At 28.0% G+C, this 15,527-nt stretch overlaps 2 protein-coding genes across 4 annotated transcripts in view; one reads left to right on the top strand and one right to left on the bottom strand.

Moving 5' to 3' along the window:
- Nucleotides 1-1,555: 1,555 nt before the first annotated feature.
- On the bottom strand, nucleotides 1,556-15,114 carry LOC100573202. Of its 2 annotated transcripts, XM_008181022.3 has the most exons (4): nucleotides 15,013-15,114; nucleotides 2,332-2,412; nucleotides 2,177-2,262; nucleotides 1,556-1,969 (listed from the first exon to the last, which is right to left on the bottom strand). In XM_008181022.3, exons 2-4 carry the CDS (start codon nucleotides 2,388-2,390, stop codon nucleotides 1,656-1,658), a joined length of 459 nt encoding a protein of 152 aa, XP_008179244.1. In that variant the 5' UTR covers nucleotides 2,391-2,412; nucleotides 15,013-15,114; the 3' UTR covers nucleotides 1,556-1,655. The 2 variants fall into 2 exon arrangements, with proteins under 2 accessions (XP_008179244.1, XP_003241900.1); XM_003241852.4 differs by lacking the exon at nucleotides 15,013-15,114 and having other exon boundaries at nucleotides 2,332-2,470.
- Nucleotides 15,103-15,527, top strand: part of LOC100165015 (sphingomyelin phosphodiesterase) — a 32,208-nt gene continuing 31,783 nt past the window's right edge. The window contains exon 1 of one of the 2 annotated variants that reach the window (XM_016801321.2): nucleotides 15,103-15,149. In XM_016801321.2, coding sequence (XP_016656810.1) covers nucleotides 15,134-15,149 — 16 coding nt within the window. In that variant the 5' untranslated portion in view covers nucleotides 15,103-15,133. The remainder of the gene's footprint in view (nucleotides 15,150-15,527) is intronic. The other variant, XR_001678842.2, reaches the window with a different exon arrangement.

Genomic DNA, 15,527 nt, shown 5'->3' with positions numbered 1-15,527 from the left:
TCAGGTCATGGAAATTCAAAGCTCCCCCCCCCCAGAGCAAATTTGAATGTACGCCACTGGTATCTGCTGCACTTACTTTGCATGAAAAAGCGCCTAATCATTTTAAGGCTTATGGTACATGAATAGAAATAGAAAACGGTTAAAACTAATTAAAACAATAGATGCAGAGCACCCCCGAATTACGAACACGGAAACTGATTACAGTTGCGTCATTTGGGGAGAGGACAAGGTGGGCATTTGCCACTGTCTGTTTTTAAAAGCGGCCCAACGGGCATGTGCCAAGTTGTTGCCGAGATTCTTGTTTGTGACAAATTATAATTAATAATATTATTGTATACTGAAAATATCAGATTGTTAACCGTCTATCGATATCGGTGTGTACCGATTCAGATGATAATATTACGAATCAATAGATTCAACTATAGAGCCTTTAAATATAAGAGAGTGGCAAACTCGAGGAACGGGTGATCATTTTCTATTGGCTGGCTGTTACTATTGATAATGGACGTCATTTTCGTCCAAATTTGTTTATATTTTACCAATGTTGAATACATTAATATTGTCAATTGCGATTTGTTATGGAATATTATATGGAATATCATATTGTACAATAACTTATTATTTTAGTTGTTGGTGTGCAGTAATCATATTTATTTTAGACTTTAGTATATTATATTATTTCCTATTTTATGCTTTTTAGATTTTAAGGATACGCGGGAATTTTTTTTGATGAAATATGGCTGGTATCTACCCATCTGGCCACTCTCTTATTATCTAGGCTCTCTAGATTCAACTGCCGCGCAGCCACTGCATCCTTCGCAGGGCCGTATTTGGGTAGGGGCAACGGGGTACACGTGCCCCCAGCGGCAAATTTTAGGGGGCGGCCGGTGGGGCATTCATTGATGATAATTTTTAGGTATTGGGGATATTTAGGAATAATTAACGAATTTAACGTTTTTTTTTTTTTTGGTAAAATATTAAAATGTGTACATAAAGGGCGGCAAAATTGTAAATACGGCCCTGATCCTTCGGCCGGATATACGGCGAAGCCAAACCGTATGAGCCCTGTTTGAACGTGGGTAAACCCCCCCCCTCCCCCAGCTGGCTGTGGTGGAAATAGAATCGACTCCATGAAGGTGACCATCAACGACTCCCCCCCCCTCACGATCAATTTTGAGGAGGGAGTATTTCGTGGTCGTAATCGTCGTCCCCGACAGCTCGACTGACAACCGGTCTAGCCGCCGGGCTGGCCAACGATCGAAGGTTCCTGATGAGAATACACTATAATTGTAGTTAGATGAAAAAAATTATTTTATATTTTTACGCACTTTAAACATACATACCAAAATGTCCATGTGTATACAATTAGTTTATTATTGTGAAATATTAATAAAAAAAAACTGAAGAGTAAAGCTTAACTGTCACGATTTCCAATAATAATAGTTTAATAATAAAAATGACAATAATAGCTGGTATTCTACATTCTGGTAAAGTCAAAATTATGACTATTATAGGTAATTATTATTCATATGAAAGATTGAAAGTTACAACTTAATATTAGATACGGGTCTTCATTTATTGATTATTATTTTTATATATTTTACTAATAACTGTCATATCGCCATTGTTGGCTACTTTCATCACTCTATTATATCTTACTGCGTCGTTCGTGAGTCGACCTCTGTTATATTGTTCGGTTCCGGCATTTCTTTAACAATAAATTTCTTACGACTTATAGTTGAGACTTTATTTTCATTTGTTAAGTAATTAGGTCGTTGCTCTTCTTCTCCTTTGAACAATTTCTCCAAATCATTTTCACGATCCTCTAATCTTTTCAATTTTTTCTCCTCCATTTCGCTTAATTCGTCATTTGATTTCTTTAATCGCTCTCCAAGAGTTATTCTTTCTTGAAGCGTCAATGTTTTCACAATGACTAATTTCAATCCTTTGGTAAGACCATTCACAATTCCTATAAATATTAGAAATAATAATATATAATAATATGTTAATTTTCAATTGGTCGGTAAATCGATAGATTTCAAAACTAAAAACTTAAGCATATAATATTTCACAGAGTATTATGATATTGATACATTGTTACACGCGTTACGGATTTTTCTACTAAGTTATTCAAGTACCTATAATTAAAATAAATAAAATTATAATATATACATACCATCTGCTATATTTCCATTATCAGGTGCTTCGACTATATACTGACCATTCAAATATGTTTTTCCTCCAAAAGATATTAGAGAAATTCTAGAAATTCAAATAATTTATAATTTAATAGGTATTACGAAAATAATAAATAATAATATTTTTACTTACTTCGAGGACACGAATGGGGATAAAATAACACTAACTAAGCATAAGTATACCGCGATCATTTTGTAAATAATTTCAACAAACCTAAATAAAATAATAAAGGAATAAGTTTACTAACGTCAGTAATTTCACAAAAATATATATTTACTATTAAATCCAAATACCTATATGGCTATATAGGATTTTAGTGTTTATGAATAATTATTCATACAAATGTTTGAAATTCTCTATTCATATTCAAAATTAAATATCTATGAACAGATCTACATAATAATTACATTCAATTTTGACGAATATTGTCTTTATTTAAACAAAAATATGTTTATACAATGCCATATTATATCCAACATTTCATGAGTAAATAACCATAAATTACTAATAGAAATATATTGATAGTTTATACTGAAATACCCTATACTGTAATGCCGTGTAGTTAATATTAATTTTCATAGTATTATTCTAATAATAATTAGTTATTATCGATGTATCACATTCATACATTTGTATGTAGTTAACTTTCAACTAATCATTTTCAATTATCCTTTTAACTATTATCTAGATATATTATAGTATAATTATCGTTGTGGCAATTATGAACGACAATTAACTTAAAACCGTATACATGATACATCCACATGTTTATTTAATATTTTATTACATATACTTACATCTTATATAGATAATATTAATGTAAATATTATGAATATTATGTAATATTTTTGTGGACTGCAGTGTTGCCAAAATTTAAAACTGTAAAACCGTAAGTAACTTAAATCCTACTTATTGGACACAACACTAAAATAAAATAATTAGTTTGCAGTACAAATTTACCGCCTGCGATAACCTTTTTCACTTTAAGGAGATCGCAGCACACGTATTTTGCATACATTTTAGACCAATCAATGGTGGTAAATAACACATACTTCGGAATGTCCCATCTTATTTTTTTATAGATGACGTATAAACTCATATGAAATATATGAACATTACTCCCCCCCCCCGTGGGAGCACACCAATGTACGGGGCGCTAGTGTTGTAATTCCTAGGGTCGGAAAAATGGTAAGTCCACCCCTGAGAAGGAGTGTTTCGATTTCAACATTTAATACCTTATCATTTAGCAAATTGGATCAAGATGGTACTTTACTACTTTAGAGAGGTCATTTTTCGATTTTCTCAACAATTATTTAATACCACGAGAAAAACCACCGGAAAATTACGAAAAACGCTAAAAATGGGATTTTAATTTCTAACGCTTTGTTTATCACCATAGAAACGAATAAAAAATTATAATATTTTAATATTAATTCAACTTACATGATAAAATAAATAATAACAAAATATAAAATATCTAGACTGACAAACAGTCTCCGCTCAGAATCGTTTTTCTTATACAATGATATTATATCATTGAATTCAAGTCTAATACAACCAATATACAATTACCCACTTGTAATCTACTGTACAGCAGAGCGACATCCACTTACCTGCTTTTTTTTTTTTTTTATCGATCTTAAATACATCGACATCTAGGTCATTAGTACAAGATGTTGAGTTAGATGGTATATTTACAATAATAGTTATGTAAAAAAGAATATTTCCACGAATTATAGACATGTCACATGTAAGACTAGAATCGCATCTGGCGGCGGTTGCCCGGCGTGGCATTACAGCGATTTTCTGAAATACACACTAATGTTAATTTACTACTCACCCATAGACATAGCCCAAATGTTTATGTCATGTGAATTGCCTAACTATTACTCCTTAAAACATGACACACTGGAGCCTCCTTAATGCGGACGACTAGATAGTAGTTGAGGCCTTTCGACTATCGACTAATAATCGAAATAACTAAGAGAACTCAAAAACATTATGCATAAATTATGTATGCGTATAGGGTATTCTATGTTAGATCGGGATTGACCAAATGTGTTAGCCAAGTGTTTGATAGACACTATAAAGAGTAGCTTATTATTTTGGTTCTATAATTAGAGAATTGATTAACAAATATGCAATGACCCCATATCGGTACTACTATTGTATGTTGTATACTTGTCGAATATGACTATGATAATCATTCCTTGGACAATAATGGACAATGATCTATTGTGCAATACTCGGGTATTTATATTTTATGATATTTCACATTATAATTTAAGTGCCTAATATTATCCACAAGTGATTTATTCGTGCACAATATAATTTTTAAACATAACTTTATATTCTGGTTAAATATAATAGGTCTGTCATAATATAAAATCTAGCCTATAATAAAGAATTTCAAAATAAATTTGATTGTATGATCATGTACAGTTTTAACTATTTGCAAGTAGTCTAAATATTTAATTATGCTACTCAAGAGAAAGGTATTATCGTTGATTATAAATAATATAGTATATAGTATTTATAATCAATGGTATTACTATAAACGTAGAGCTGTACATTTCACGTAGCGTTTTCGTGGTTCGAGGTTCGTCGTTTCTTAATATTTACAAACAACACTCTACACGGTGCACACTAAACATGTAAATTTGTGATTAGAAAATAACGCAACAAGCTAAACAACCTTAATAAATGGTACTTATATACATGATATTAATCATAGGTATTAATTTCCGACAAGACGTTATACAACAAGTTATAATATTATACTTACCTACATATTATTATGACATATTAATTGCTTTCATGAATGAATTGTATTGGAATTGCATATATAAATCGCCGTCTAACAAAATATTTATATCAACAGCAAAGTTAGTACTCATATTTTAAATTCTGAATAGCGGCGATGGATGTATTGATTTTACAATGATGTGTCTGTTTTAGATTCTGAGTGGAATGATTAATGTTTTCATTTTACAATGATGTGTGTTTTTTTTATTGCCTGTCGTCACCTTTCAGAACAGTAAAAATGCATTGATTTTTTTAACCAGCATCTTTTCTGGTGGAAAAGTGAATCTAGTTGGTACTTTGGGGTATAAAAAGTAAATAATTGCTAGTATATTTCCAAAAACGTCTAGAAAAACCAAAAACCAAATTAAGGAAAATCGGGGTTTCTAACGCAAAACTATTTGGTGTAACTAAAAAACCAATAACCGTTAAACCTTAGATACTTTAAATTTAAACCAAATGTTTATATGCCATGCTTGATAGAGTTTTAAAACTAAGTTTGTCAATATAAATAACATTTTGTAGTTAAAAAAAGGTGGGCAAGTGTGTGCACCATGACATGTCGCTCTGCTGTACAGTAGGTTACATATAACCTACTGTCACTGTAATGGATTGTGTTAAATTTGAATGCAATGATATAATATCATTGTATTAGAAAAACGATTCTGAGAGAAAACGGCCAGTCAGCCTGTGATATTAGATGAGATTAGCCTAAGTATATTAGATGATATTATTGTGAATAAAGTAATTTATATATAACCTATTTACGTGGAACCTTGTTTTAAATTTTTAATCCTTAGCTATAAAAGTTAAACAGCTTATGCATTTTTAACTAAAAATAATTATTAAATTTGAAATTTGATAAATTTTGTCAAAATTTGAACTTTAAATTTTTATAAAAAAAAAATTGTGCCTAAGTCTTTTCAATATTTTTTCACTGCTATTGGAACAATATATCAGGATTCTTGCATTAAATTTTCACGCTTTTTTACCCAAGAAATAATTGAAAACTGACAATGTCCGTAAACAGCTCAAAAAGAGTCAAAATATTTTGAAAATTTTATGGAATATAGAAAATAAAAATATATACATTCAGTATAATTTTTATGTATCAACAGTTATTCGTTTTTGAATAACAACAAAATGACAAAATCGCTTCATGAGAAATCGAGTGAATATCCAATATTGTAAAAATATGAACTTCAAACGCTCATAAAAATTTAATTTGATTTGCTTGAAGACATTTGTTTTTGATAAAGATAGAAAAACTTGTATTAAATATAAGTTGTAATGTACTTATTGTATTACATTTTCAAATACTTGATTTAAAAATAAAATTTTTTATAAATTTCTGACTCAAAATAATTTGCAAATTTTCGTCATTTTTACGTATTTTGTCAATATTTGAACTTTAAATGCTTGTAAAAAAAAATTGTGACTATGGATTTTTAATTTTTTCCATTTGCCTTTGAAACAATATACTAGGAGCTTTCTATTAAATTTTCAAGATTATTTAACCAAAAAATAAAATTTTATAGTACCTATAAATATTTTAAGTTTAAATTTGGACGAAATTAGATATGTAAACGGAGAATAACGACTTGTTGAAAGTTAAAAATATTATTCATGGGTACATGAAACTTTTAAAGTATGATATAATATTTTATATTATGCTAAATATCATTTTAAAATGCAATTTTACGGAAAAAAATTATTCAATTTTCTGTAATACTAATGGTAAAATAAATTACTTTAACAGCAATATGAGCAATCGTAATATCATAAAATATCTTTTGTAGTTAGTAATAAAGGATGAATATATACGCTCATAATCGTTTTTCGAATATTATGACTTTATATCATTGAATTCCAATTTAACACATTCATTACTATGACCCAGCCAGACGATTTATTTCTCTAAGAATTTAAAACGTCCACAGATAATTCAGTTTTGTGTAAATAATATCCAAGTATCAGTTACAATAATTTTTGATAATAATTATGGTATTGCCAATTGTTTCTATTATGTTGTAAAATACATTAATAATTTTGTTTAATAAATAAATTATAAAATCTTAAGATTTGCGAGTTAATTTCATAATATGATATTAAATAGTTGCTACCTTAGATATTATTTATTATTGTTTTTTTTTATTTAAAACTACAACCGTAAATATATTGAAGATATAATATAAGGAATCGTTGGTTTACCATTACTTTCCAGTTTATAATATTAATGCAACACTATTCTGGGCCAAGGTGACCAAAGTAACACAAGTGCCCAATGGGCAATGGCCAACACCACGTTCAACTTTTTTGCATTATTTGTTTATAAGTTGCTATACAATAAATAAAACAAATAATCCCTTAAAAGTTAAATTATGAATAATAAATCATTAATCAAAATAAACTTAATTGTTTTATTTTAAACCATCAACAAAATGATCTCATAGATAAAATAATAATAAAATACCTAACTATGTATTTTTTATTAGTTTAATTGATTACATTTTTATCAACTTTTTACATCTTGTTTGTCAAAAAAAATTCAGTAATAATTACGTAATACTCGTTGAGCAATTATTACAAAAATATTTTCATGGACGTCATAATAACTTATCATAATACGTACTAAAATATTTAAATAAACCTGATAACATACCAAATTAAGAAAAATACGTTATTATATATATTTTGTATCAATTAAACATTAAAACAAATAAGTTTAAAAAAGCAACGTCAACGTTAGCATTAATCATATTATCAACCTACTCAATTTGCGTCGGCACGTTTATCAGAGGTCTACATAGGTCAAAAATGATTTTTATATACGTAATAATATTACATTATAATAATAACATTACATTATTCCTAAAATATTAGTTTTAACTAGGATAGAGATGGAAAATAGTTTTTCAAATTCAGTTTATGTTACTTATGAGTTATGGGAAGGAACGTCAAGCGATCTTCAAAATGAGTTTGACCATTTATGTAACTGGCGATAAAGACAATTTGAAAATGTTGATTTTCTAACTCAAGTGCTGCCGATACTTGTTGCTGGCCATTTTCATACATATTTTACTTGTTTTAAATTTTCTGGGTGAATTGTACCATTGAGCTATAAAGTTTGCTGCACCGGTTATTAGCTAAATTTTTGCAGTTATTTTTTAAATTACAAAAAATAACTTAAGTCGCTATTCTTGTTTTCAATATGTAATTTCATCCAAATTTTAACTTTAAATATATATAAAACATAAATGTGTTTCTATATTATATTTTGAATTTGTTGGTTACAGTATTGGTATGCACTATTTATGAGAATCCTAGTTTTAAATTTTCGATCCTTAGCTATGAAAATTGAAAATTTTATAATTTTGTACAACACTTGAGTAACTTATTCCAGAGATTCGAGTGCGTGGCGACGTCAACAACCAGTCTCACCTGCTGCATTAGATGTTTCACTTCAAAATAATAAAGACATACACACTGACACACTGTGTATTGAATACTTGTCTCCCATCGCTCAGCTCAGTGGAGGAAAGTGATATGTTGTAATATTAAATTTGAAATCAATAATCTATGTATACGACTTCGGTTATCAGAAATGCATAACCAACGTAATCGTATTTGTATTACTATTAAGTATAATATACCTCTACACAATATTGTACAGTGAAATTCGTAGAAGATATTATGTCAAGGACCGAACAAATGTCTGTTCCTTTCAAGTTACCAGTTACAAACTAATATTGGCACTTTAACATAGATCGTTCTTAAAGTACCATATGAATAATCAGTGAATCAATTTTAAGTTTTATATTTACATTAAATTATCAATATTTATTCAAAAAAATATTTAGAGTTTTATAGTTCTTATACTAATTTATTATTCGGAACATTAGTATTTTACAAAACAATAACGAAATTCACAACAGAAGTTGTTCCAAGTTGATTTAATGTAGGTAGTCACATAAAAGTTTAATATTATTGTAGTTTCTTAGAAAAAAATATCACAAATATGGCGAATTACCATATAATAGCATTACATCAAGTATCAAATTGACTGCACATATTTTCAGTCATAATTAAAATACAATCGTTTGTTAGCTAACAATTATTGTTATATTATGCTAATTATTGGACAAATTGAAAAGCAATATACAAAATAATTTTAGGAATTATTCTTACCTTTAGAAATTTTAACACTATCTAATTACTACACATATCTTTGTAATGGTTAATAATAGATATCGCTGAAATTAAAAGAGAATAAAAATCAATATTCAATATACCTTCTACAAAACAAATCATTACTTACGTCAATTAAAAAAAAATTTAATCTCTATTGTATAATAGTGTGCATATTACACTTAGCAATATTCAATCTTGTAATACACATATTTAATGGCTATACATTCGCTTTTTATGAAGTTTTATATAAGCAATATTAAGTGTTTAACACAGGGCCATACTGGGTAGGGTACGTCCCCTTATCCCAGATATACAAGATATAGTTAAAATTATTAAAATTTAAAGACTATCTATTATATTATGATACATTATCAAAATTATTTACAAATTATTCTATATTAATATAGTCTGCACTACTACGATTAGTCATTAGGTGATGACAGAAATGTTATAGTTTAGTCCAAGAAAAACATTGATGTGACAGGATACATAATTAATAAATTGTCAAACACGATACACAAAAAACTTTATACATGCAATAACAAAGTCATTTATTTTTTTTAGAACTCAAATACTAACATTGCATAATTTCAGTTAAATTACATTAACTTTTGAATTCAAACAAATTAATGACTTTTAAAAATAAATTAAGGCTTAGGAAATAGTTGTGCCATTTTATAGGTATAATATAATATTTACATCCAACTCGTGTGCTGCTTTATAAATTAAGTACTAATCAAGCCTATTTAGATACAGTCTCAAACACTGAGTTAATGCCAAAAAGAAATCTAAATAAAATGCAAACTGTACAGAACATCATATCCCCTAACACAGAATTTCTAATTCCTCCCAACGTGTCTGATGATACTCTCCGTTTATTTCCTAATCTTAAATCTGTGGATGAAGGGGCAAAAGCGTTTTGCAGACAACCTGTTACTTAAGAATACAAAATATTATATTGCTTCGTTTTAACGTTAATTATTATTAAATAAAGTATTTTAATACTGTGTAAATTGTCATATACTAGAAAATGATGTGAAACTTGGTATTTGATGATTAAACTCCGAAAAATAATACTAACATTAAGATAACTGAAATGATAAATTAATAACCTGAACCTAAACTAAAATCTTTAAAATGGTTATAAAATCGTTTCTTTAAGTATATCCTGCAGTGAAAACAGTGATAGGATTTGACCCGACCCCGCCGACTACATAAACACTAATAAGTAATAACGTGTTTCCTAAATAAAGCGGATTTGTAACCTTTTATCTCCGGACTCCGATGAAGTCTATCTTTTTTGTTTAAAAATATAATAGGATACATATATCACAATGAAAATAAAATAACCGTTCTTTCTTAACATAATAATATTCCTTATTACTTCTCGATGGATGATTTCATCATTAATCACGGTAATACACATCCATTATATAAAAAAAAAAAAACGTTTTATTCATATTTAAAGAACCCGTAATTAAAATATCACATCCAATAAAACCTAACAATCTATTTCAAATCTCGTTTTTATGATTATTTTTAATTACGTTTATCCTGTGACCTGTATAGTATGATATTAGGTATATCATATGCGAATGAATGAAAAATGTAAGATAAAATACAAAAACAATATACGCACAATTACCTGTAGAACTTTTATTGTGAGTTATGAGTAGGTATTATTAATAACATATTATAATTATATCTATTATTTACGGTTCTACACAAACAAGTTGGTATGCGTATTATTTTAAGGTCAAAATGTATTGTACACAAATAATGGAATTTACGATAAATATGATTTTAAAGAAACGTTTTTATTCGAACAGTCAATGTCAATGAGATTAATATGAAAATAATAATTATAGAGGTAACAGAAAGATTGTATGCGAAGTGCGGCGTAATTTGAATTGTATAAATTCAAAAATAATAGTTGTTTTAATTAAACTATGATATTACGATGTAATATCAGTGGCGAATTTAGGGGAGGGGATGAAAGGTTCAATGCCCCAAGTGGCAAGAGGGACTGAATTTTAAAAATTCCCTAGGACGCATAATTTCTAACTATGGCCCTGATGATGTTAAACGGCTGTAAGACTAGGTATTTCAAAAGAGGCGATCGCGTAGATATAATATTAATATATTACTATAGTAGTCGATAGCGATCCAAAAGTATTTCTGTAGTCTGTAGTTACCATTTAGCTATTGACGAAATGGGTGATTTGTATAAACACCGAACGCGTTTTGAATCTGAATAGCACATTTTATGCGTTATACAGTATACACATATTAACAAAGTATTAATTTATAAATTAATCTATTCGGCCGCATAGAATGGCTATGATGATCGTTCATAATAAATTACAATATAAATTAAATCAGGCCATTTACCTAGATAAATACTGCATTTGTACCTACACCTTATTCAAGACTGTTGCGTAACAATTTCAAGTTATTTACACGTATTATTTTATTGATTGGTTATATACTTAGACGCTGCCACAAGTGCACTAGGGCCGTGTCGACTTATACATAATACATAATACTATTAATAATTAATAAACAATAATCATATACATTTATCATTTATAATTTACATCAATATAAATAAACGTATCTAATATAAATTCTAAACAAGTGTTAATATCATATGGAATTATAGTTTATTAAGTAGGTACCTCATCAATTTCATAGAGTCGAGAAAAATAAATAATTATTGTCTTTATATTATTATCACATACTTTAAATGTTTAATAAAATCTCAAACATTAAGACCCTATTAACATTTTCGATTTAGAATTTCTAAAATGCATTTATTTCCTTACTACATTTAATTCAAATCGTTTGAAATAGTAGCAAGAAACATTGCAAGTGGGTCAACTGAAGGAATGGATGAGTCAGTGGTTCGGTATTAAAATGAATTTGAAAGTAAAGAACCACAGGATTCGAAATACAATATTATATTTGAATTAGATATTTCAAACTAATAAAATAAACATAATATTTTTTGTGGACAAATCAATGTGGAATTTATCACTTTATACTTTGTAGTTTGTACACATTAAATACTAAATGGATAATATTTATACATTAAGTTAACATTGATACAATTTATTAACATTTTCGACAGTCATTTTTCATTATGCTTTGAGAAACATTGAGAAAATGTGTAAAGTACCTCCACTATCCAGATTCTAGACAGACCAGACTGTCCAGATTAGATTTCTTGTGTTTAAAGTACTTTTCTAGACCCCTCCGACCCAGTGTTCACAACAAAAAATAAATCCAAAAACAATATATACCTAACATTGTAAATATTTTATCGATCAAAATCTTAAAAATATATATTATAAAAAAAAATGAATTCCATCATCAATACGATACAACCAAGGTTAATGACCTTGTATTTTTCATACCACAAAAAATTTAAATACGTAAAACATTGAAAATATTTTGAGAGAAAAAACAGTTATGACAAGACAATTATTACGACGCAATTCAATTATGGTGTCAAGTGGACTGTATTGTTATTTATAATACTAGGTGCAACGTGCATTTAATATGCAATCATAAAATATTTAATAAAAATATAAATTTAAAATATGTATAGGTAAGTACCTATATTGCAATGTATATTATATACTAAAAACTAAATAGTAAATATATACACACGGGCATTTTTAAATAACAAAAATGTAATAATACATTAAAAGAGTAGTAGACATTCACAAATTGTAATTGGTAAATAATATTTTGCAAACGTACAGATTATATTTTATTGTCTATAGACAATAGGTACTTCATCAGTTTTATATAATATACGGCTATACCTGTAGTCTGTACCAATTGAACTGTTGGACCAATATTGTACCTACTAATAATTATAATACTTATTAATACTGTAGAATTAAATGCCTTAAATTTAAAGCTTTATACCTATACACAGTAATAGACAGTTTTCGCCCAATTTTACCATTACGTTTACCTAATTAAATGAAAATAATATTTATTACACAATAGGTATCATAATAATATAACCAATATATAAATTACTGTAAAATATAAAAGGGGCAAATGTACATTGTACATGTTATTCGTTAACAACTAGTAACTTCATATATATATAAAATATAATCACCTTAATATTCTTTACCGAATAATAGTTATAATTGTTCGTTCAGTGAGTATTTAGCTCAATTATCTCATTACTTACAATCGTTAAACGTCTGAAGATCCTATAATAATAAGTTACTATAATAACTGTAGGATGGTAAATTGGAAAATAAATAAAATGGTACATTTAAATAATTAAATAGGTACGACAAACAACGATACTGTTTAAGGTCAATTATTTTATTCATTTTGTAGTTTGTAGCAACAGGTAATGGAATTTTTTGACACTTCAGCAATTAATATTGAACATTGCCAATAAGTATAATATAATAGGTAATTACTTCATTTTCAGACTACTAAGGTTGTGTACCCAAGCAGTAGCAGTATCACAGTAATTATATGACTTTGATTAATTTTAATAGGTAGGTATACTAATTATTAATTAATTAGAAAAAGTTTTAAAATAATAAGAATTAATCCATAAATTTAAAAAAATTCAAATTCCCCCACAAAATTTTGCAAACGGCCCGCAACTGTTTGTTTTTCTTTCGGCGTTGTTAAAATAAAATATGAATAATGTGTACAGTAGTAACCTACCTATACCTCACATGAAAACACTAAAACAGGAAATTGAATGGATAAACGCATACGACTCATCCGAGTAAACTCATCGGCGAGTGTAAGAAAACTATACTGTAGAGTGTAGCAATGTACAAAATTATAAATGCTGGTTGGTGAGAAGCTGCCATTTTATATGGTGGAGGATGGTAGTGGTAGCGATTACACTGTTTCCGCGATATTTCGTAAAACGCATAAAATCTAAATAAGTATGTAGGTACTAGGACATTAGGTAGTCACACGCTCACTGAATAAAAATAAATCAAAACACTATAATTTTGTAAACAGGAAAGTAAATAAGAAACAAGAAACATTTCAAATATTTTTATGAAATAATATGCACTAACGACTGTAAAAAATCGACTATATGCCAAATATGCCTTTACACCCAAAACATGCAAAAACATGCACTGTCAAACTTCATATTATTATTACTATTGTTATGAAATGGATTTGTATCTCAGCTAGCATGTTTTCCTGTGTAGCAAAAAAAACATGCAGATGCATGAACTTACGAGCCCTGCTAATTAATAACTATTGTCTATTAATACTATAGATTAAAAACAAAATGTTAATTATTGGAATAATATCACACAGGACAATAAATTAAGAAATGCATAGTAATTATGTATTACCTATGCGATAATTTAAAATAAATAGAAGACGCATCAATCCAAATTTCGCCCATAGTCTAAAACTTCAGGCAATGAAGAAGGCTGCCAAATATTTCATGATATTGGTATAATTACTAATATTAATACTTTTGTGGAATGCTAACAGATTATATATATTGTTTTTAATTATTTATTATTTATTAGTAATTATATATACGACAATAGTTCAAATAGTTAATTGAGAAACGTTTTTTGTGACAATTGTGACTTATAAAATAAAATTACTGTTAAAACAGTGACGGTGGTGCAGAAACTATTTAAATAAATAATTTGTTAAAATAAAAACAAAAATAATTATATGAAATTATAAGCAATACTTTTTTTAAATAGGTAGGTACCTACGTAATTTAATTTAGCATTTTCAAAAATTAAAATAATAAATTATGATGACGCAATTAAATGGCTAAAGACTTACAGCAATATTGTAGGTAATCAATAATCATATATGCATTATTAAAATTATTTACGGTCGGTGATAGTAAGCAGTAGACATTCAGTAGTCGGCAGACCGCGATCGAACAAAGGCTACAACCACCATGGCGAACTTCACTTGTAAGTATTATAGCCGTATCTAATCTATTGTGTAAATAATAGTTATCAGCGTTAGCCAATATTATCCTGATAATATTATAGACAAATATTGCACTCAATTCAGTTGGTTGACAACATTATTTATGTTTGTTTTGAAAATCTAGGTAAAACATGAACATGGTACTATCATATTAGCTATTATTAGGTAACTAATAAGTAAGAGTAGGTATAATTTTTTTTTTAATCTTATCATGTGTACTTTACATCTGCTATAGCATATAGGCACCTAGCTATGACATTATTGTAATAAATAAATAAATATAAGTAATTGAAAACAATTTGTAAAGACACGAGGATAATAATTATTTACCGAATTTATTACGATAAGACAACCAGAAT

Source organism: Acyrthosiphon pisum, chromosome A1, assembly GCF_005508785.2.
Source record: "Acyrthosiphon pisum isolate AL4f chromosome A1, pea_aphid_22Mar2018_4r6ur, whole genome shotgun sequence".
Lineage (NCBI taxonomy): Eukaryota > Metazoa > Arthropoda > Insecta > Hemiptera > Aphididae > Acyrthosiphon > Acyrthosiphon pisum.
Note: the sequence above shows the minus strand (reverse complement) of the source record. Positions and strands in the feature narration are given on the sequence as shown.